Source organism: Mesoplodon bidens (assembly GCF_964165515.1).
Source record: "Mesoplodon bidens genome assembly, chromosome: 19".
Taxonomy (NCBI): Eukaryota; Metazoa; Chordata; class Mammalia; order Artiodactyla; family Ziphiidae; genus Mesoplodon; species Mesoplodon bidens.
The window spans coordinates 20,037,142-20,060,766 of NC_138179.1; the positions used below are offsets into that span (position 1 = coordinate 20,037,142).

Consider the following 23,625-nt stretch of genomic DNA (forward strand, 5'->3'; position numbering starts at 1 on the left):
TCTGTTGGTACCTCCAGATGGCCCAGAGCCAAATTTCATGTTGGAGCTTTCAGGACCAGGCAGACAGCAGAAGTCTGAACCTCAAAACTCATACAAATGCAGGCCTGCAATTATAAACTCTTAGGTTATAAATTCTTAGGAAATTTTTTTTTTCACCCAAAGCTCAGGTCAAAACAGACAAGTTTTTCTATCTCTGGTGTTTTTTTTTTAATCTAAAATTTCAATGATTTATACTTCAGTGAAATTGGATCCAACTATATACAGAAGTTTCAATCCAACTCCCTACCCTGAGAGGCTCAAAGCCTCCTTTTCTGTTCTCTGTGGACATGAAAACCTAAGCCGTGTGATCACCAAGATCAGCAACGTCCCCTGGCGGAGACCCAGAGCTGCACAGCATCCTTGATTACCTTCATCTCACCACTGTGATTCCTGGTTCCCACTTCTTTCCTGGAGCCAGGGATTTCCTTACTTTCTTGTTAGTTCAGCTGTGCATTTAAAACAATTTTACCCAGCATTTCTAGGTGTTTCATAGCTAGGAAACATTCAGACTACCTGGTCTGCCCCATTGCTAGAAATCAAAGTCTGCCTCTGCACTTTACAAACTAGACTGGAACCCAGAGATGGGAAGCAAACTGCCTGAGGCCACACAGCATGTCTGAGACACACCTAGACCTAGGCCCTGGGCCTCCTGATCAGTTTCTCTCTCCCGTAGAGGATAAGGAAAGATGTGCCTCGGTCATGAGCTCGAGCGAACTTAGACTAACCCCACACCCCTGCCGCGAGCCTGTCTGGGGAAGGTGGTGAGGAAGGCAGAGCACGGGTTCGGTCCCACGTGGTTTGGATGAGGGGCTGCAGATGCGGGGGTGGTGGCAGAGCAGGGGACAGACGGAGCTCAGGGACAGACTGGCACACTCACGCTTCCTGGAGCCGGGCTGCAGCTGCTCCACGCGGTACACGGAGAGACGGCCCACACCCCCGCACACGGAGCTCTTCTCCCCTTTGCACTCATGGTTACACTCCTCTGGCCCCATGCTCATTGCTGGGAGCCGGTTTCCACAGTAGCATTCGGCCCCGGCCTCCAAGCCAGCATAGATGTAGGACCTGCAGGCAGAGCGGGGCCTGGGGTGAGTCCCGACCTTGGCCCAGGGCACTGAGGTCTGGTTCCAGGAATGAAAGCTGGGTCTGGGGCCAGGCTGAGTCCTGGCATTGCAGGAAGTGAACCCCGGGTCTCCTGACACTGAGCCCGGAGCTCTTTCCATAACCCCCTGCCGTCCCGTCAGTAAACTTTCTTTGTTGCGGACAACTGGGATCTGATCGGTCGAGCTCTGCTTACACTATGACAGCCAACTGGAAGCCGATGCATCACCTCAGGGACACCACTTCCACTTTCTGGACCTTATTTCCAGTGGAGTTGATGGTCAGGGTCCCACACTTACCGCTCAGCGCACGCATTCTGGCAGTGGGAGACGGTCATCTTTCTCAAGTCAAAAAACACAGCCCCCTTCAGAGTTCTCTCCTGGCCGTCGTCACTGAAGCATCCCATGTATGTGCCTGCAGGCGGGGAAGAACAGCAGAGACTCAGAGGCCCCGGAGAGAGGGAAGATTACCTGGCTCCACCCTTGGCATTGCCCTTCCTGGCTAAGGCTCTTCTCAGAGAAGCCCAGGGGATGAGGCGGTGGTCCAACCCTCCCTGAAGGGCCTCTGGACACTTCCACATTGTTCTCTTCCTCCCCCTTTTCGTAGTTAATGGCCCACTGTCCCTCCAGACACCCTGCCAGGAGCCTGGCATCAGCCAGAATACAACTTTCTTCCACTGACCCTCACCCACTGAGTCTGGCTGGTTTAATTTCTTCCCCTGGACCCCTCTCCTCTCCATCCCTACCCTTCCTAGGCTGGACAAGGCCTCTCTGCCTCCAAAAATGTCTCGATAGGCAGGTTCTGTGACCTCCTCGTGATCCAGAGGGAAGAAATGAGTTATGGAAAGTCTGATCTTAGCTAACCTAAAGATCTTGCAAACAGGGAGAGTTATTTCAAGAAGAAAATCTGCCACCCCAGGAGGGAGTAAGCCCCCATCACTGCAGGTGTGTAAGCAGCATCTGTTAACATGTAAGAGAGCTGTCCTGTGTGGGAATCATTAGGACCAAGGGACAGTTGAGGCCTCCCCAGTGAGGGCATCTCTGGCACATCCCTGCAAAGGACACTAGGGGACAAGACTCCACAAAGCAGTGACAGTGTTGACCCAACCGTGCACATGTCAATGAGAAACAGCCCTGACCTGTCACCTCAAGAGAGGGAGCTGCCTCCCAGAAATGCACAGCAAAGCCTGGAGAACTCGAGCACTAAGCAGGCGTGTCAGGTGTGTAAATGTCATGCGCATCACAGCGCGTTGAAGGAACTGTGCATTGGGAGTTTGCAAACACGCCATCACATAGTCCGAGCTGTGAATGCACACTCGGCTGTGAATGCCGAGATCTGGATCAGGCACCCGTGATAAAGATGCTGCTTGTCTCCAGGGGAACGTCTACACTCAGTTGCAGGATGTCTCAAGTGGCGCCTGAGCGGTACGCTGCAGCCTCCGGAAACTAGGCTGTCTCTGGGAAGCAGCATGCCCAAGGCCTCCCAACAGCCTGCCAGCTCCCAAACGGCTGTGCGGGGAGGAGTAACGATCTCATCCACCAGTCCAGGAGCTCCCTGTTCAGGCAAGACTGGCTCTTACTGCTGCCAAGAACCTGGCCCAAAGCAGAAGCTCAGGGCCACCTGCTGAGTGGTTTGGAGGAGTGGGTCTGCCAGCCTTCATTCCTGGGGCCCAAATCAGGGAGTGATTTTCCTGGGTGTGAACACCACACTTAAATCCATCTCTGACCTTGACTAAATCACTTCAACATTCTGTGCCTCAGTTTCCTCAACTTTCAAATGCATAAATGCAACCCACCACCCCACCCAAGCTCATTTCTCTTGCCACATTTGGACATGTCCCTGCTCCCTCCCGCATGTCCACACTTTACTTCCTACCTGTCCTTGACAACTTACAGCCCTGACCACTCCAGCCCACTATGGCCTCTCCTTTCTCTGACTTGTCACAATGAGTGTCTGAAAAACTTGCTGTCACCCAAATCCTTATCATTAACGGTTGTTGTTAAAAATCGTGTACACCTGCGTATCCTGTCTCTGTACCATGCCTTAAGGCTCATTGAGGGCAGGGACCACACCTTCCCCTTAGCTGGTGACTCACCAAGCAGGGTCAGGCACGATGCCAACAGTGGGTTAGAGCTCCTAAAACCCACACTGACATCCTGTGAGGGTGCGAGAGGGGGAGCAGAGAGCCCAGATGCAAGGAGGGGCTGGTCCCATTGGCTGCACCAATGTGCGATTCCCAGGGCCCCAGGTTAAGAAAGGCAAGGCAAGAGGAAGATGGCCAAGATGGTGGAAGATGGGACTCTCCGCCATGCCAGGAATGGTTGAAGACCCAGAGACCTCAGGTTAGAGGATCTGGGGCTGAGGAGAGAGCAACAGTCACCTTCTCAATGTCTGCCAAAGGGTCTCTCCCCCTTCCAGGCTATGAGCCTCTTGAGGTCACCTTCATCACGGATGCCCAGCAGCACACACGTGGCCACACCCAGTGTCTGTCCATGGACACAGGCTCCACTCCTCTACTCGGGACCCCAGACACCCAGTCCCCACAAGCTTCTCTCTCTTTATATAAATCTCAGGACTACCAAGACCAGAAAGCCTTCACCCAGGTCAGTGAGAATCAGTCGCTCTCCTTAGCCTGCCTACTTAGTAAAAACAAAACAAAAAAAACCTAGTATTTAAGAAATTTCTGATGTGTGTTGCTCAGCAAAGAAGAAATTCTATTATAGCTTTCAAGTAAACATCCAAAACAAGCTCAGGGGTTGCTAAACATTTATCACCGTTGATGGGAAATTAACCAGAAGGTTCTAAAGGTGCCTGGGCTCAAGACCCCTGAAGGCTGAGACCGGCACATACACATTTTGCGGGGAGAGTGGGGAAACAGCCTTAGCGAATGGGCTGCCTTAGATTCAAATCCAGGTTCCACTACTATCTGACTGCGTGACCTGGCATGTGCAGCTTCCCCTTCCTGAGCCTCCACTTCCCCATCTGTAAAATGGGGATATGGTCTCATGGAATTCATGGGGTGGTTGTGAGAATTCCACGAGATAACACAGAAAGTATCTAATGCAGGCGTGGCATGTAGTACGGGCTCAGTGGTGACTGTTTTTATTGTTTATATGTCATTTTTAACAATAAATATTTTTACATGACTTTACTTCCCTGAAATGCAAAATCCTTCGTCATTAAAATGGTGATAGCACCACTGACATCATAAGGCTGTTCAAAGATTAAGTAACAGATGTACACCTAGGCACATCACAGATGCTCAGATAAGTAACAGCTATAATTATTCCGATCCTACACTCTAACCTGGGGGCCGAGTGTGACAATGGCTCCGTAAATTTTTTTTTTAATATATTTATTTTTGGCTGTGTTGGGTCTTTGTTGCTGTGCGCGGGCTTCCTCTAGTTGAGGTGAGCGGGGGCTACTCTTCATTGCGGTGCACGGGCTTCTTATTGTGGTGGCTTCTCTTGCTGCAGAGCACAGGCTCTAAGCATGTGGGCTTCAGTAGTTGTGGCGCACGGGCATAGTTGCTCTGCGGCATGTGGGATCTTCCCGGAGCAGGGCTCGAACCTGTGTCCCCTGTATTGGCAGGCGAATTCTTAACCACTGTGCCACCAGGGAAGTCCCGGCTCCGTAAATATTAGCGGAAGACATTAATAAGAGAGAAAGAAATGGTTTTGAGCAGTCAGGCTTGGGTTCTTCAAAAACAAGAAGAGGCTAACCAGCTACCAGCTGGCCATCGGGTGGAACTGACCGGTCTGGAGGGGACGCCCACGCCCCGCTGGTCCCATCTCAGTTTGTAGCAAAGGCCTGAGACGCAGGCGCCTCCCCTTCTGCTTGCGAGGAGGAGGGGAGCCCTTTCTCCTGGAAAAATAATGAATGGCTTTTCTAACTCCCTGACAGAGTTAGAAAGAGAGAATGTGCAAAAAGAAAGGACTTCCCAGGGATGCACTGGGACACATTCTGAGACGGATTTATTACTTTCGGCTGAAACGGAGGCGATATATTATTGTCTGTGACTCGGCATCTGCTCATTTGCACATCAAAGTGGACATGCCATGAGGCTATTAACGATGGCTTTGGAGATATTGCAATGTCTTTGCAAATTACTATCAATAAAAAACAAACTGGCTATGAAGAAGTTACTATTTTTCCCCTAGTAAACTTACTGACATTTTATTCCATTATGGATGTTGTCCAAGGTATAATGAAATGCTCAGTGATTGATGGGGCCTCCTGCAGCTTCCAAGGCTTGCCTGCCGGATCCCCTTACAGGGGGATGGCAGGCTGCCCGGGCCGCAAAGAGACGCTCTCTTTGTCTGCAACCCCAGCAGCTGTCCCGAGGGCTGGCCTGTGAGCTACTCTCCACCAGGGAGGCCCGCCTGGCTGTGCGGGGCCCACAGAGCCCCAGGAAGGGGAGGGGGCTCCCAGAGGGTCCTCAGGCCAGTGCCCACCTCTCCCCACTTTCTCTGAAGATCTCCAGCCAGGATACCACGGCCTCTCCCAGAGGGCGAATTCTTCCTCCAATCCTGGGGGATATTCAAAATACTGAATAACCTATTGGGGCGGGGCACCAACCTGTCAGAATTATCACCATTCAACACCCGGAACCTCACTGTTCCCGCTGTACCAGGCATTAACCCTTCACTTGCTAGGTTTGGGGGTCACCAGGGAGGGTCAGCCAGAGCATCAGAGTGTGGAGGGCACTCAGGGGCTCAGGGCAGAAACGGGTGGTGTATAATGGGTGACGATCGGTCCTGTTTACATCTCACCATGATCTCCTCAGCGTTCACTGCAGCCTCTTCCATCGCCTCTCTAAATGATGACTTAAGGGGTACCCACTGGTTCTCCTGGTTATACGTATTCTATACACAAGGCTATAACCAGGTCACCCTGAGTCCTCCCCTCTGCTGCCCAGTCACCCTGAAGCCAGGTTACAAAGAACTTGTCACTTCTGTCTAATGAGCCCCAAGCCCTTTGCATGTGCCTCTATGATGCCTCAGTCACACTGTGGGGTAATCATTTGGGTGCATAGCTGATTCCACCACCAGACTGAACTCCTCAAGTGCACAGTGAATAGCACACATGGAGACTCATACGTGGGTCCTCAGTAAGTGTGGATTGAGAGAAATAAAAAGAGGAATCATGGCTAACTTGCCCAAGGTCATAGAGCCAATAACTGGCAATACCAAGAGGTATTTGAAAACAGGTCTGTTTTCAAAACTTGTGCTCTTTCCATGCCTTCTTTCCAAGAAATCCATGGCAACTTTGTTTAGTCACTTACACTTTAGTCTAAATGAGTTACACTGGTGTAGCCTGCAGAGAGACCCATCTTCTAGATGTGTTGGGGAGAGTTTACAGAAATTGTATCTATATGAGATGAGCTACAGAACCAGTTCCTCAATTCTCCCTCATTCTTACATGAAGCCTTGCTGAGGAAGCCCACACAAGGGCTATGACCTAGAGGATTTCAGATGAAACTTCATTCCATGGAAGTTTCTTTCTTGTAGAAGGCAGAGTCCTCCAGTCTTCACTGTACTGGGCCACCAGACTCATCCTCCTCAGGCTCTTGCCTCATCTTCTATATCCTGCCACTGAGGACTCTAAGCTCCAGCTACACTTCTTATACTCAGGATAGCAGTTCTCCTGTGATTTGTGGTACAGGACCAAATGGGGTGGTGACAGGGATGCTGGGACACTGACTGAGGTCAGTCACCACCCAACAACAGCTGTGACACTCCGTGGGTGCTCACTTCACACAGGCACAGTTCACTGGGCCCTGCATAGTCTGGATAACTTGGTGTAAAGAGTCCCGACCTGGAACCAGGCTGACCCCATGATGGAGTCCCAGCTGCATGACTCTGGCAGTCTGATGAGTGCCCCGCCTGTGTCCCCGCGGCCTTGCTGCCTCCAGGCTGCACCCTAAGATGCATGTTCTACCCTCGCTCCAAGCCCCCACTTGCTCCATAACGTACCCTTGACCTCCCTGCCTTCTCTTGCCTGCCTCACTGCCCACTCCCCTACCAGTGTTCCTGGGATCACGTCCCAAATTAACCAAGTCCATTTGAATCCTGGTTTCAGGGTTTGCTTCCGGGGAACCCAAACTAAGAGAATGACCTTGGGGGAGTTTAAATAATAATAGCTGTCAGTTCCTGAGTGCCAGTGAATACATCAGGACGCCTAGCCCAGTGGTCCTCAGCTTTTGCGTGCATGAGGACCACCTGGAGACCGTGCCGGACCCCGCCCCAGAGTTTGGAACTTGGTAAGTCTGAGAATCTGCACTTGCAACAAGCTCCCAGGTGATGCTGAGGCTGCTGGTCTGGGACTCTGCTTCGCAAACCGCTGCTCTATCGTGTCACATTTTATCCTCACCATAACCCTGGGGCAGGTATCCCAACCTCCATTTCCAAGGAACCCAGAGAAATTAAGAGACGTGGTCACCCAATCAACTTGGGGCTGAGCCAGGAGTCAAGCCAAGGTCTGTCTCAGCTCCAAGATACTCGCACATCTCAACCTCCAGCCACGTGCGAGCCCAGCTGGGGAGCGAGCAAAACTCCCAAGGGCTTCCCCTCCCAGGCCCCTCCTGTCTGCCTCGGAGCCGGGGGAAGGGGCGGTGTGGGAAGGCCATGGACTCTCGGCGCCTACTTCTTGGGCTGCCGCCAGGGCCAGGGAGAGGGGACACCAGTCCTGTGCCCCCGAATTGGGCCCCTGGGAGTAGCTCCCATATAGGCAAGGAGACCCAGGGCTGAGCACCTACCTTGGCTGCTGGCGGCTGGCCTGGGGGCCTCGGGGCCCAGGGCGGGCGGCCCCTGGGGGTCCCCCTTGAAGTGGTGGAACCAGCGGCGCCGCAGCTGGCGCAGCTCTGAGTTGCGGCTGCGGAGCCAGCGGGGGCCGGGCCGGGGCCGGGCCAGGGGGCCCCGCAGCACGTCCACGCCGAGCAGCAGCTCTGGACTGACCCGGGTGTTGTGCAGGGCTCTGCTGTCCAGCAGGCCCACGCCCAGCGCCACGGCAGCCACGGGCAGGGCCTGCAGGGGGCCGGGGGCCCGGGGGCCTGGCGGGAGGCCCACTCGGGCCCGCTGCAGCAGCAGCAGGCTGCCGGTCATCAGGTAGGCGGCTGTGAGGAAGAAGAGCAGGAACTGCGTCCGGCGGAGAAACTTCTGGAGTCGGAAGAAAGGTTTGGCCATGCCCCTGGGCGGCAGGGCTCCCGGCTGGAGCCCAGGGACGGCTCCTAGCACCCAGGCGGGAGGGAGGCTGGGGCCTGCGGAGGCGTCATCCCTGCATCCCGGCAGCAGCAGCCTGTGCTCTCCTGGGGTTACTGTTCCTCCTGCCTGGTTTTCCGCAGGTGCTCAAATGGCCCCATCACTTAACTCCGGCCTGGACCCTGCAGCTGCAGCTCCTGCCCAAGTGTCACAAACTTTGCCATCCCTGGGCTCTAGCGACCCTCATCTCCAGCTTATAAATCTGGAAAAGAAGAGAAAGGGCACTTAGATGCAATAGGAGGGTCCACTTCTCCCACTGCCCCAGGGTCAGGCACCCTGCACTCCTGGGCTCTGTTTACCAAAGGGAACAGCCGTGTTGCAAGATTACATGACAAGAGAGCTGGGTTCCAGTCCCAGCTCCGCCACTGCATTATTGTGTGACATCAGGTGGGTTACTTCACCTCACTGGGCCTCAGCTTCCTCATCTGTAAAAGGGGGCTAACACTCTATCCCGGAGCGGCAGGAAGATCCAATAACGATAGTGGTAAGGAGGAAAAACAGCAGCCGAGGTGTGTTTAAAAGGATAACCAACAAAGGTCTACTGTACAGCACAGAGAACTCTGCTCAATGTTATGTGGCAGCCTGGCTGGGAGGGGGGTCTGGGGGAGAAAAAAAGAAAGAAAGAAACACCTTCCACTCCCATCAAAAAAAAGAAAAAAAAAAACCAAAAAGACCCACAGCAGTGTCTTTGCACTGAATCCTTACTTCATGCCAGGCACTGAGCTAAAACGCTTTATGTATCATCTCATTTAATCCTCACACCAACCCAGCGAGGTAGATACCGTACAGTACTATCCGCATTTTACAGATGAGGAAACTGGGGCAAAAGAAGGCAACGTAACTTTCCCAAAGTCACACAGCTGGTGAGCAGAGGGGCCAAGGTTTGGAACAGTCTGTATTCAGAGCCTGGACTCTGAACTGACACGTGGCCCAGCCTATTATGAGACCCCACCACCTACGTGTGCACCCAGCCCAAGGCGTGAGTATACAGCAGGTGCTCAACACATGCGTGCTGACTCCCCGGGTGCCTTGGGCCTGCAAACTGTCTTTTGGAAATGCTTCTGCAGACGTGGGTCGGTTTTAACACAGGAGAGGGCACACGGGGAGAGAGCGGGCTTGCGTAGTCTTTCCAGGCTTCCTGAAGGCAGGAGGCCAGAGCAGGAGAGTGCCCCAGGCCATGCACCTGCCAACGGGGCTGGGCGCCTGGTGAGGTGAAGGGGGGAGGGCTCTCAGAGCAGCCTTCCCAGGTGCCCCTCTGTTCCCCAGGACTCAGCTCTCACGCTGGGCTTTGGTTTCCTTTGGCGGCGCCTCTGAAGTTCACTGTCACGAGTTCGCAGAGGGTCCCGCAGCTGCTGTGAGCCGGGCTGCTGGGTGAGGACAGCCCTTAACACAAGGACAGGCTTGTCCCGGGGAGAAAGACTCCTAGGGGCGTGACTAAGCCGCTGCCTGTAACAGGGCCCGGTACCCCGGCCAGGGCCCCACGGCCCCTCAATGGCTGCTCTGTGCCCTACGGACGGCGGCTGGGTGTGAGAGGAAAGATAATGTTTGGGCTCTAGTGGCCTGGCACTCCAGGGTCCCGGGAGGGGCCCAGACCAGCATGACCCTTTCTGATTCAATGCTGAGAGCTGCCAGGTTCTGAGGCTTCTGGGGAGGGCAGGATCTGGGAATATGGGGGTCTGGTGGGTCCTTTAGGCTGGGGCAGGGGTGGCAGGCTAGGGAATCAGCAAATGAAGGTGGAATTAAACCCTGAGGCTGGGAGCCCTTCCAGACGGGTCTCCAGAGCTTTTATTTTCTCTCTAAGCTGGTGTGTGCCAGGCCCACCCCAGCCAGCCTCGTCAGATTTGTAGAACCGCAGAGAAAATGCCAAGAAATCCTGACTGATCTCCCTGCCTCTAGCTTTGGCCCCTCCGATCCATCCTCTGCAAGGCTGCCAGGGTGATCCTACTAACACACAAATCTGATCATGGCACTCCCCTGCTTAAAACCCTTTTCAGTAGCTCCCCATGGCTTTGGGATAAACTCCAAGATCCTTAGCATGACATACGAGGCCCCCTTCCTGATCCAGCCCAACCAGCTCACCTCTCGCCAGGCCCTTTCCTTCTGCTTCCCCACGACGTGTACGTGCACACACACACATACACACACACACACACAGAGTGCAGCAGAGGGACCACACAGCACATCTGCCCTGGTGCCTTTGTACACAATGCATTTGATGTCCTTTTCTCCCTCTTTGCCTGGTGAATCCTTGTGTATCTTCCGAGAATCAGCCCAGGTGCCACTTCCTCCAAGAAGCTCTCCCTGACCACCACTCACCCACTGGTGTAGATTTCTCTGTCTTCCCACAGCCCTTGCTGACCCCCATCCCAGCATTCACCACCCCGAGGTGATTTTAATTGTCCCTGTACTTGTCAATCATCCTTGCAGGGCTGCGACTGACTCAAGGCTAGAGGTCATGCCCTATGCATTTTAGTAACCCTGGCCCCCAGCATGAGCCCCAGTGGCATAGATGCTCAGCCATCTCTGTTTCTGAATACATTTTTTTTAAATGAATGAGAAGATACATTAATAGGCGAATCATGATATCAGAAACCTCCTCCCGTGGGGGTCAGGGCAATGAAATCTCAAATTCCAGTTATTCCGAGCTGTGGGAGCCTCTCTGGAAACACGGGAGATGGAGTAATACATGAGCACAAAGGACACAGCTTCACCAGTTCAGGTCTTACAGATACATGGAAATTAATAAGGGTGCCTGAGCTTTATATGTTATCCTTCCTGTGTCATTCTAGGAAGAGAGGTTTCCGGATTTGCTTGCAAAAGGCTTCTGGTTACAACACTGGGATTCTACCAGTGAAAAATCCTATACAACTAAAATATAAGGGGACAGAGGATGCCTGCTGTGGGAAGAAAGGTTCTGATGAGATGGAGCCAAAAGGTGGGCAATGGATCAGCAGTTCAGAATTTTGAAGCCAAGACCCGGCCAGGATTCCATACGCATTTGTATACAGGCTCTGGGAGCACACTCCAAAGGGCACAGTGGGATGCGGCACTGTCAGGGCTCATCACACCTGGGTTCCCCAAGCACGCCCCCAACCAAGTCCTCTCTGGAGCCACCCCTTCCCAGAGGGGCCTCCCCCGGTCTGGGGAGGTGGGCACTGGACGTGGGGGCAGGGGGCAGCTACTGCCACGTCAGCGCTCAACGACCCTGGCCTCCTATGAGGCAGGCTGCCACTCTGAACTTCTAACGGCGCGAAGCCGATTCCCAGCCCAGAACACCTGCCACATCAGGAATCTGTCCCCCTGCCCAGACTTCCACCCCACTTCCCACTGATATTACATTTGTCAGTCGTCCCCCACTCCCTGCCACGCTCACCTCTCCCCCAGGGCACAGATGACACCCGATCTCACCTTCTCGCCACATCCCCAGATCCTAGCACACATCCGGCAGGGCAGTGCCCGTAAAAATGTTTGTTGAATGACTGGATCTGAAAGAGGCCTGGGGTGGGGGTGGGGGTGGGGGGTTGGGCACGTGCAGCATCTGCACAAGGGCTCACAGCCAAGCCACAAGGCAGCTGCACAGCAGAAGCAGCCAGCGCCTGGGGTGTGTATGTAGCCACTGCCCATCAGCTGTGCCTGCTGTACCCCAAAGCCAGGAGGCCCTCCATCAGAGCAAATCCACCTTGAGCAAGTCACCGCACAGGGCAGAGCCTCAGGCTCCTCATCTGTTAAATGGGGGTAAATAGGCATTGTCCTGGGATCGAATCAAGGAGTAAACCTTCTGTTACCTACAGCCTTCAGCTTACAAGTGCAAAAGAGGCAAACATGGAGACGCTGGAGGAGAGGCCTGCAGCAGCTGAGCTGTGGGGGGATCAGCCACCCACACCTCCTCTCAGCCTCCAACTCCCTGGGGAGGGCGCACTATCCCAGTCTTACTTGAAGCTGCCCCCATGCGAAGACAGCTGTTAGCAATTGCTTGCTTTTTCAATGCCACCATTTATGAAGCACTTGCAGCACTGAATAATCCGGCTAGACTGGGTTGTGTATTTCACCTGCACCATGTCATTTACTTCCCATTTCCCGCTGAAGCAGATGCCCTGATCACCCCCATCTGAGAGCCCAGGTCTCTAAAGCTCAGCTGGGTGAAGCACCTTGGCCAAGGCCAGACAAACCAGGACCAGAATTCAGACCTGGCTCCCTGCTCCCAGAGCCCACCCCATGCCCACTAAGCTTCCCGCCTCTCTCCCCACACCAGCTTCACACGAGGCAAGATTGATTCCTGAAAGGGGTTTAGTGTGCCTCCATCACCACCTTTTTGAAAACATGCCAGGATGAAGCTCCCAGACATGGTGTCTCACACGGTGTCACGCCCCCTCGCCCCACCCCTATCAGACCTCCCAGATGCTGCCATGTGGTCAGCGTCACAGCCTCCTGGGCCCCTCCCCTCCTCTGCAGGTCTGGACCATTTTTCCCCAAGGCATGCTTCCCATGTGACACCGCCTGTCTGGGAATCATGCAAAGTGCTTCAGGGGGACGATGGGGGGGCAGGGGGCCCACCCCTACCTGAGGTTCTGGCCTTGTCGGGACGGGGGAAGCACCAGGGAGGCACTGAGCCTCAGGCTGGACAAAGGTGGATGCCAGCTGTCCTGCCTGGTGGCCTGCCAGAGGCCCAAGTGCCACCCCAGAGGAGACCAGGGCCCAGGGGAGGGAGCCCCTCAGTTTCTTCCCAGGAATGAGAGGAGAATATTGGGACAGAGGGGCTTCTGGGGTCTCAGGTGGGGACTTAGACAACTTGAGCCCTTGGCTGTCACTTTGTTGTTATCTGGGCCCCAGGTGGCAGCTGTGGCTCAGCCTGAAGGGGCGAGGGTTGGGCAGATGGCATCAGGCTGGGGTTTCTAAGGGACTGAACAGGAGAGGGGTGGCGACAGCCGGGAGAGGAGAGAAGGCAGACCTTGGGCCTGGGGGCTGAAGAAAGAGGTCAGAGACGGCCTGGGCCTGACCAGTGGCCACTGGGGTTCAGTCATGTGACTCTATCACCCCTCACCCCCCTGCCAGAGAGGACGGGCAGGTGAGGGGAGAACAACTCCAGCTGCCCCAGAAGCATGTCGGCCACTGCAGCCACTGCAGTGAGGGCTGCAACCCTCTGGGGATCCAGAGCGGTGCGCTCTTAGCAGGGTGAGAGCCCTAAGCTCAAGGAACAGGGACCGACATGTTGCTCCCCAGACGAGGAGGTGGGCATTCGTGGTCTAGCAGTTCGGAGCCCCAGCCTGCATGGCCGGCAGCTGGGGTCGGGGCAGGCGGGTGTCTCAGCCTCAGGACCTCAGCAAAGCCACACCGGGGAGCCTCCAGCTGGGCTCAGTGCTCTGAATTAGCCCTCCCCTGTCTCTTCCCACCCTCAACGCCTGCCTCTGCCCTGCTCAGGCTCAGTGCCTGTCATCTGGACCCCGTCCCCTCTCCGAGACGCTGTCCCCTCCCAGCATCCTAACAAAGAGATCTTTCTAACTCCAAGAACTAGCAATGCTATAGCCTGCAATGGCTCCCCAGGGCTCAGACGACCAAGTTCAAGCGCCTTAGCCTGGCATTCAGTGGCCCTTCCTGGTTCAGTCTCCCAGCAACTTCCCTTCAGTATTCCTTCCAGAACTCGACGCCCCACTGGCCAGCGTGCAATGCTTCATGCCCCCTTACACATACTCTTCCATCGGCCAGGGATTCCAACGTGGGCCCCATCTTGTGGCTCTGAAAGGCTTTGTGGCTACCAAGGCTCAGCTCTAATGCCACCCCCTCCAAGAAGCTTTCCTGATCCCCAGAGCAGAGCCACTCCCCAGCGCTCGACGGCGGGGCTGGATGCTCTGGGCGACGTGTCCTGCCTTGAGTCCCGGCTACGCTGCCCACTTCTCCTCCCAGCCTATGAGCCCCTCATAGACACAGGCAGTGCCTCTGTCCACCTCTGCGTGGGGCACAGGGCAGACCCCAATCATCTGTGCCCACTGGACACCCTCCAAGACTTGAGGGCCATGCTGCCCTCATCCCAGGGTCCCACGCCTCTGGGTCTTGGAGATTCAGAAAGAGAGCAAAGGGCCCACTAAATATAGATCTGCTGGGCCCTGGGGTGGGACAAGGTCTGGGAAATGGGAATAGGGTGGGGTCCCTGCCTTTGAGGAGGCAAATCTTTTGATCTTCTGAACTTCAGAACTTAAAAAGTCCAAAATAAGAAATATTGCTAAAAAGGTAAAAAACATAAGAGTAAGGCTGAAACTCCATTCAATGCAAAGGAGGTGGGGGGAGGGGGGAATCCTCCAGCAAACCAAAGTGCTGGGGTTCATATAAATAAGAATAAATCTTTATGTACCATATTAGAGATTGCAAGGTACTTTCACACACTCTCAAGTGTGCTGAATGAATCAACAGACCATCAAATGGATGACTGATTTTCCCATAAACTCATGAAGTCAAATCATTATCATCTCCATCGCGGAGATGCAGAATTTGAGGAAGACAGAGGGCAAATTAACTTGACCAAAGACAAATAGCTATTGCTAGACTGAACTCAAGTTTTCGGATTCCAGGTCTGTGGCATCATCTACCATATCACATGGTCTTCATCTGTACAACTCCAGGGATGGAGATGCCTCCAGGCACCCCTCTAGGGGCCAGGGCTGCAAAGAAAGACAGAATACCACCAAATGCACTAAAAGGCATTTCGCCTTTTTAGTTGGTTGATCTGGAGCCCAACCCACTCTTGCAAGAGCCAATCACAGACACTTTTAGGCTCTCTCTGGGCCACCTCTTTAGTAGAACCCGATTTTGTTCATGTGTTCGTATGTTTCTCCCACTGAGTGGCAACCTCTCGAGGTTTGTCCAAACCCCACTGAGTGATTTGGATAAATCTGGGCAAGTGGGTGGAGTACCCAGCCAAAGTGAACCTCGCCCTTCTCTGGCTCTGTGCCCGCCGTGCCTCAGGTCACTGGGATGGGGGACTTATGCCGGCGGTGGGGGAGGCCAAGACACCTTGGGCCTTCCTGCCCTCAGCACCCTCCTGGCCCCCTCATGAGTTTCCAGGAGCAAGAAAAAGAGAATCAAAGTGGAGGAGGAAAGCCTTAACAGCTACCAGAGGCACACAGTGTTTTATGACGTACACAATGAATTCACTCCATTCTTCCAACTATTCTCACGTCCGCACTGGGAGATAGGGTTCCTCCCTAAATACGTTCTCCAAAAGTGCCACCCTTCCAACAACTTTCCAGGTGATACGTCAACATGCTGTTTATTAAAACCACGAGGAAGAGAGATTAAAAGCCGCAGTGTGAAAAGAGGCCCAGGGAGAAGGTAGTCCAAAGCCATGTTCAAGCACTCACTCCTCAGATGAGCAGGGCTTGCCTCCAACTCAGTTCTGCCCCTGCTGGTGGGTCTGATCATCACTCACATCCTATGGATAAAGACCCCGAAGGTCTAAACACCGAGCTTTGCCCTGGCCTCAGTGTAGCTCCGGAAGGAGAGTCCAGGGCACTGGTCTCACTAAGGCCGAAAAGGATCGCAAGCTGGGCGTGTCTACAAAGAGAAACACGCCCTCCTGAGAGGCGCTGCTCAGACATGGTTCAGTTCTGGTCTAGAGGCTCTGGGTTGCCTGTTCAGGCAGACTCTACAGGGAAGCAGCTCTGCAACTCACTGCCCAGTGCTCAGAGGCTCAGGCTTTAGCAGGCGACCAACTGGTGGCCCACAATATCCACTTCTGCCTGGTTAGGCAGACAGGAGGCAAGGGGCGGGGGTCTGGCCTTCTGCCTAATCCTAGCGTCTCTTCACTCCTAGCCAGACATGCTGTAGGCCACAGGACAGTGCCCCACAGGGCTTCAACGCCCACTGAATAAGGGATCCCCTCCCCCCAAAATAAGGCATTCTTCCAGAGGAGCTGTGGCAATGGTCCTGCTGAAGACAGGGGGATGCAGCTGTAGGTGAGGGCCAGGGGGCTTCTCCTGGGGGAAGATGAGGCTGCCGGGCTCAGCGCACCAGCCCAGCTGCCTGCCACACTTCCTTCAGCGAGTGTGCATCAGAGATGAACACGGCCGCTCCTCCCCATGGAACTGCTGGGCTCTGATGGCCCACCGGGGCATCTTCTCCAAGGGACTGGTGAGGCCAGAGCTAAGGGTGTGGCGTGGGGCTGGGGGCGGTGAGGGGAATACTCGAGGGAAACCTCCCCGCTGCCCTCTCTCCAGACCTTGCAACCAGCAGGCAGGGGCGGCTGCAGGCAGAGCGGAGCCGGCCAGCTTTCTGCCTCCTGTATGCCACTCGCCACGAGCCCTCACTCTCTGTGCCCGATAACCTAGGCTATTCAGAGGAGAAAAAGAAAAGGCCCCCCCAGCTCCTGATCCCAACCACGGCGTCCCAACATGGGATAACCCGAGTGCTCCATAAACTGAAGCATGCCCTTCCAGCGGCAAGAGGGAGGGTAGCGTCTAACGCTGTTAGAAAAGTAGAGAGGAGTTCCGAGTCTGTCCATCCTGGGAGCAGGTGGGGAGCGAGCGTGGGCAGCAGCGGGATCCCAGGGCAGGACGGGGGGTGGGGGGCTGGAACCCTTACAACCAGCCCTCCCACTGCTCAGAGAAGGGTCAGAGGTCTCCCTCTCCGCCCCCGCCTCCCCACGGGCGAGCCAGCACCGAGCAGGCATCATCCGTGGGCACAGATGCTCGGGAAAACAGACACCCGGGAGGTTGGTTACCCTGAGGCAGAAGACCCCCCTGAAGGCTTCCCATGAGAAACGAAAAACGCAATTAGTAGCCTCCAGTCGTGAGTTTCCGTCTACTCTTAGGAAAATGCAGAGCTCTACTTGGAGTAATTTTCTGGACGAAATACGTGCGTTTCGCCTTTGCCCGTGTGCCTCAAGTTCACCAAGAGACAGAGAAAACCCTCCGCTGACCGGAAGCCTGGCGTGGTGGCGGAACGAGAGGGAGCTGCCACTGGTAAACGTCTCCTCTTAGAAGAGGCAGTGCGCACCCCAAAGCCTGTCCTCGCCCCCTCCCCGGATCCACGGCTCCCTCCGGGGAAACGGAGGGTCTCTGAGGATTCCAGGAGGCGGACGCGGCTTGGGAAACTGCTTTGCGCACCCCCGCCCCATCCCGCTCGTGCCGAAGCGGCCCCCCAAGCCCGGCTCGACGCGCACACACTCCCGGGAGAAGCCGCCGTGGCCCCGCGAGAGGCGCCCCCCGCCAGCGCGCCCCGGAGCCGGAGCAGGTGCAGCCCCGCCGCGCTCCCGGCCGCGTCTACACAAACTTGTTGGCCCGCGGCTGGGGGAACCCTGCCCGCAGCCCGCGCGGGGGTCCCGGCTGGGGCACCCGGAGATCGCACTCACCCCGCGATCGCGGCCAGCTGGGGCTGCCGCTCCGGCGGCCACGCGCCCGCCTCCCTGGGGCGCCGAGCCCGCAACCCCGCAGTGCCCGGAGCCTAGGCGCCCGCACACCCCCGGGAGGCCCGCGACGAGGAGCGGCCCGACGCGCCCCAGGCACAGGGCGCCGCCACCTGGCTCCCTGGGCTGCGGACGTCCGGGCTGAGCCGCGGCTGAGGAGCAAGCGGGCGCTGAGCGGGCGGCGGGCGGCGGGCGAGCGGGCGGGCGGGCGGGCGGCGGGCGAGCGGGCGCCCGGCTCTGCACATGCTCACTCGCGCGGCCCGGGGACAGCGGCCGGCCGCCGCCGGGTCCTAGAGGCGGCCGGCCTACTGCCGCCCGTGGGAGGGGTCGCTGTTGGCGGGGCGGGGCGGCGCCCACCCCCAGCCCAGGTCCTGGGGACCAGCCCACCTGGCGCTGCCACTCGCGCTGCGGGGGAGCAGAGACGCTGACACTCACTCACACACACACACACACACACACACACACAGAGCCTCGCTCTCCGTAAAATACACACACCCACCGGGCGAATGCATTGGCGCTCACACCAACACGCGTCTACACAAGCACACAGGACACTGTCACAGAGGGGAGCACGCCGCCACACTCGCTCAAACCCTCCGGGACACACGCACACTAATTCAAACACACTGAATCACTGCTTCACAGACACCCTGACACCTACACTCACACACACACACACACACACACACTGGGCTCTGTCTTGCTGGGGCACTGTGACAGGCACACCTGTACCTCCAGCCACCCAGTTTGTAGCGCTCTGATACCAACTCACAGAAGCAGACACACATTGGATCACTGTCCCATGCAGAGCTAGACACTGACACCCACAGCCTTATGCATGCACACACAAACGCACACACACACCGCTGTCTGAGACAGTCACCCACAGAATCACTACCCCACAGACAAATACACTGACACTATCTCCTATGCCTACACACTCAGGACTCTACCGCCAGCTACTACACTGCCCCACGCAGACCTACGGTGACAAATCCACACCTAGGTATAGCTGCCCATGCACCGGAGTCCACTGACAGACACACTGTTGTACAGAGAGTCATACTGGGCATTGGCCTGCGGGCATACACACAGACACACACACAGTGAGGCGGACAGGCGCTGATACAGACACACAGGTGTACAACCACACTGCTGTACACAATCGCCTTCTTAAAATAAGGGCTGGATCCAACCTTGAGGATTTCCCCTCCACGCCCCACCCCTGCTCCTCGGAAGCCCCCAAGCCACAGTGCTACCCCTGCCCTGCCAGGTGCATCAGTGGCCCCTGTCCTCACCCAGGGCTGGCTGCTGAGATGCTCCGGAGGCTGAGCACCAGCAGAGGCTGCGGAGCAGGATGCGATGGCATGGCTCGAAACCGGTCTTCCTGAAAGGGAGTTTCATGCCTCCGACTCCCGCTAGGGGCAGCGCAGCTTGGCAAGGCTCAGAGGAGCCCATTTTCAACAGGTGGAGGGCGGGCCGGGAGAGGATTAGCCTGGAGACCAGTTGGAGCCCCGCTTTATGTAGGTCAGTCAAGTGGCACCCAGAAGGGAAAGGGACGTGCTTAAGTTTGTCAGGCCAAGCGCTGGAATTAGGAGAATCAGCCCCCCTCCCTGGGACGACGGTGGGGAGCTCTGGAGGCCTTGGGGGAACTGGGAGAGGGCACAGGGCGTGCGGAGTGTTACTGGCTTGCAGAAAAGCCCCCATGCACGTCCCTTTCGGAGTGCGAATGGCTGTGTTGCTATTATTACCAACAACAATAACCCACTGTACATTTTTGATTTTTGAAGTCCTCTCCAGGACCAGCTACATAATTTGTGGGACCCAATGCAAAACGAAAATGTGGGCCCTTTGATCAAGAATGAGTAAGAGCTTCAAGAAACAAGAACAGAACATTAAACCCAGTGCGGAACCCTTCTGAGCACGGGCCCCATGCCCTGCACAGTTCTTGTGCCGGTGAAGCTGGCCCTAAACTCTTTCATGCCCGTGGTCTCACTTAAAACTCACAATAAGTGAGAGGTGTGTGCCTTCACCATCTTTATCTGCAAATTAGAGAAAATACACCCATTCTTGGGCTTTTGTGACAATCAAATAAAATGCCTGGTGAGTTCATAGCACACTGTCTGCCGCAGGGTACACAAGTAATGCCTTTTAGTAAACATGATACGAAGAGCTTTCTCCCAAGGCTTTGCTACAGTCCAGAAATACCACCTGTGCAAGGCTCTCTTGATCCACAGGCTTGTGGTGATTTCTTGTCCTCCAAATGTCACCCCCCCAGAGGCCTGCCCAGACGTCCCAGCTGAAGCACCCACCTCTCTGTCCAGGCCCCAGGCTGCATAAAGCATACTGCCCCATCCTCACCTTGTGGATTTATTTGTTTATTGTCTGTCTTCTCTTCCCAGCCCCCTCTCAGCCCCCACAAAGCCACGCGAATTTCTATCTCATTCAGAACTGTTTCCTTCGTGCCTAACTTATTCTGGGCACATCGGCATGCCCACTAAATATGTATTAAATAAATAATTAAATGGTTTTTTTTTTAAATGCAATGTGTCTAGCATGACATATTTTTAATGAACTCAAGCAGTTTCCCAATGGTCACCATGTGTCTTCCCAAGGACTCAGAGACTGCTTCCTCCTGCTTGGGTCCACAGACAGATCCATGTTTGTGTCTGGCCATCTTACAATGGCCCAGCGGGTTCTACTGACCATCAGGGAGACCAGGAAGGAGAGTGTGGAGGGCTCATGGAACCACGTCCCCCTGCCAGGGGCCTGTGGTGGGATACGGAAGCAGGTGCCCCTCCGATACCCACGAGCGCCTGCATCCGAGCATCCTCCTCCTTTGACTACCTAGCTCTTGGCTGCTGCTCTATCAATACCCTGGCAGGGTGACACGGACTTGACTGTCCCAGAGTAGCCTGTGAAGGTTGCCTTTCACTCCTGGTGGAACCCTGCATCATTGGAGCAAGCATCGTTCAGAGACCGAGAGAACCTCTGGCAACATCTGAAAAGAAGGGGATGCAGTTTCTTCTTTCTTCCTTTGCTTTCTTCCCCTGTAGTAGTGCTGCGACTTACTGGTGCCCCTCTGTGCACTCAGACCTGCAGCTGGCTACGACACTTTGCTGTGCTGCCTATTTAGTTGCTCTCTCCCATGAGTACTGCAGAGACTTAAATATGTCTTTGTGAAGACTCCAGCCACACAGATGGTAATTGTACCCCCTGCTGAGCTGTGCCTGCAGATACCAGACCAGGCGGGGGGGGGGGGGGGAAGGCAGAAATCTGTACCTTCCTGGGAGGGAGGACTGGTCTGGTCTGGGAGCATCTGGACTTCCTAGGCATGGACCAGAGGTGCCCTGAAAGTTTCAGGAATTCAGAGGTAGCGGAGAGAGACTGGGATTAGAATGAGTTTAGGCTGAGTTTCTTTTCTAACTAGACCAGAATAGGCTGTGTGGCCTCATGCAAAACCTGCCTTTCTGTGTTTGCCTTTCTGTAAAATGGGCAGGTTGTCTAATTGATATTCAAGGGCCTTTCTTTAAGAGAGGCAGGGGAACGAAATGAGGGTGCTTTGAGGTCAGTTCTGCTTCTCTAGTTGGGCAAATTAAATCATTTTCCCCAGATGTAGTTTTTTTAATCTGAAAAATGGGGAAAGGGTCTTCCTTCCAGTGCAGCGTTCCTGGCACACGGTATATATTCAGGAAGTGACCGCAAGGATGATTCTTCCAGCTGGTGGTAGTTATGATGACAACTCTAACTGGCTCTGGTGTGGGGGTCTGATGTGGCAGGTGCTGGCAAAGTTTGTGGGATTCAGTTGAGAACTACCTGACCCCGCCACCCCTCCTATCTGCACAGAGGCAGCAACGAGCTGGGGCTGAGGAACAGAAAGCACTGAGGCCCTGCCAGCCGAGTGCAGAAGTATGTTGGGTTAGACACAGAGCTTCTGGGCTCAGTCATCAGCTGGAAGGTGGAGGGGTGCAGGGGCTGCAAGTAGACTCTGGAGGAGAGGGTGGCAGAGTGGACCCCTGCCCTGCCCCTCCTGTCTGCCCCGTGTGCACGTGTGTGTTAGCAGAAGAAACACCTCATCTTTGTTCCATTTTTACGAACTTCCCTGGAAGTCATTCATCAAAGACTTGAACTTGCAAGTTGTCATTTCAGTGAAGCTGCTGGAGCACCTCAAGCAGATGGCAGTGATTAAAGAGGAGATGGGTTCCCTTTAATAAACTTCTTATTTTGGAATAACTTTAGATCTCCAGAAAAGTTGCAAAGAGAGCAGAGCATTTGTGTGGACCCCTCACTCAAATGTTCCCCGATGTTAACATCTTATATGACCAGGGTACCTTTGTCAAAGCTGAGAAACTCACACAGGCACACTGCTATTGACCAGATTCCAGACTTCATTTGTATTTCACCAGTTTTCCCATGCATGTCCTCCTTCTGTTCCAGGATCCACTCCAGGGTCCAGGTTACCACATTGCGTTTAGTTATCCCACCTCCCCAGTCTCTTCTGCTCTGTGACAGTTACTCATTCTTTCCTTGCCTTTCCTGAGGAGTACTGGCCAGGTATCCTGTGGAACGTCCAGGCGGCTCATTTCAAACAACTAGACGTCTCAGTCTAGAGGAGTTTTTAAACCTGGTGACATCATGTGACTAATGATGCTGTCTCTGTGTGTGAGCCTACTGACCAAGATCCATTAAGAGAGACCTGGGGGCTTCCCTGGTGGCGCAGTGGTGGAGAGTCCGCCTGCCGATGCAGGGGACTCGGGTTCGTGCCCCGGTCCGGGAAGATCCCACATGCCGCAGAGCGGCTAGGCCCGTGAGCCATGGCCGCTGAGCCTGCGCGTCCGGAGCCTGTGCTCCGCAACGGGAGAGGCCACAACAGTGAGAGGCCCGCGTACCGCCAAAAAAAAAAAAAAAAAAAAAAAAGAGAGAGACCTGGTCAGCATCCTAAGGAAAGGAAACAAGAAAGATAGGCCACCATGGAAGAAATTCCAACAGCACAGGGGTTGTCAGATGGCTAGTGGCTGAAATGAAATTCTGGAGGAAACATAATGTCAAGTTCCAAGCTCCAAATGTAATAATGGCCGATTCCCAGAGGCGCACCTGATATGCAGGGTCTGCCCATTACCTGCGTTCCTCCTCATCCCAGGTGTCCTGGCCACACAGGAAGGGTCACTGGGGAAGGAGTGCTGCTCCCCCGGCACTCCCACCTCCAGCCCTACCCCTTCCGTCCCCCACCCTGAGTGGAGTCCCAGATTCATCCACTCACACAGTTGGCCCTCTCCCCTCACCTCAGCCTGATAGAAAACAGCACACCGATGGCGGTGGGCACAATAAAGTCCCCATAAGTATCTTCATCAGGGGAAATTAATCCTTTGTTTGGAAGTATTTTTAAGAAAGAGAAACATGTTTGGTTCTTTCTGATCCCTTTCCTCTCCCTCCCCTTTGTAGGGATTTCTACTATAGCGCCTTAAACACAGCTGTGCTGCTGTGCTGGAAAGTGGAGTGACCACTTTCGAACCATGAGATGCAAGCCAGCCCTCTATGTGGGACAGAGAACAAAGACAGAAGAGGCCTGGGTCTGAACCCCCTTTCCTCTGGACTCGTGTTAGAAAACTAAGATCTACTTGTACAGAAACAAATCCTGCTCACTTATGCCCTTTTATGTGGTTTCTTTCCTCCCAGTTGTGATCCCTCACTATCCAGCATAGGATCAGCAAAGTCCTAATAACAAGTCTGCTAACCAAGTGAGTGGAACTCTAAAAGTCCTGCATAGTTTGAGTTTCTGCCTTCTGGAAGGTTGGGTGTACAAGCAAGCGGATGAGTGGAAAGTGAATGGAAGGG

The 23,625-nt window shown here is 54.8% G+C and overlaps 1 protein-coding gene across 1 annotated transcript in view; it reads right to left on the minus strand.

The window, feature by feature from the left end:
* Positions 1–17,897, minus strand: part of WSCD1 (WSC domain containing 1) — a 41,082-nt gene extending 23,185 nt beyond the window's left edge. Inside the window, exons 1-4 of the mRNA XM_081219449.1 lie at positions 17,737–17,897; positions 7,895–8,598; positions 1,437–1,551; positions 917–1,101 (exon numbers count right to left, since the gene is read on the minus strand). Coding sequence (XP_081075575.1) covers positions 917–1,101; positions 1,437–1,551; positions 7,895–8,321 — 727 coding nt within the window. The 5' untranslated portion in view covers positions 8,322–8,598; positions 17,737–17,897. The remainder of the gene's footprint in view (positions 1–916; positions 1,102–1,436; positions 1,552–7,894; positions 8,599–17,736) is intronic.
* Positions 17,898–23,625: the final 5,728 nt, after the last annotated feature.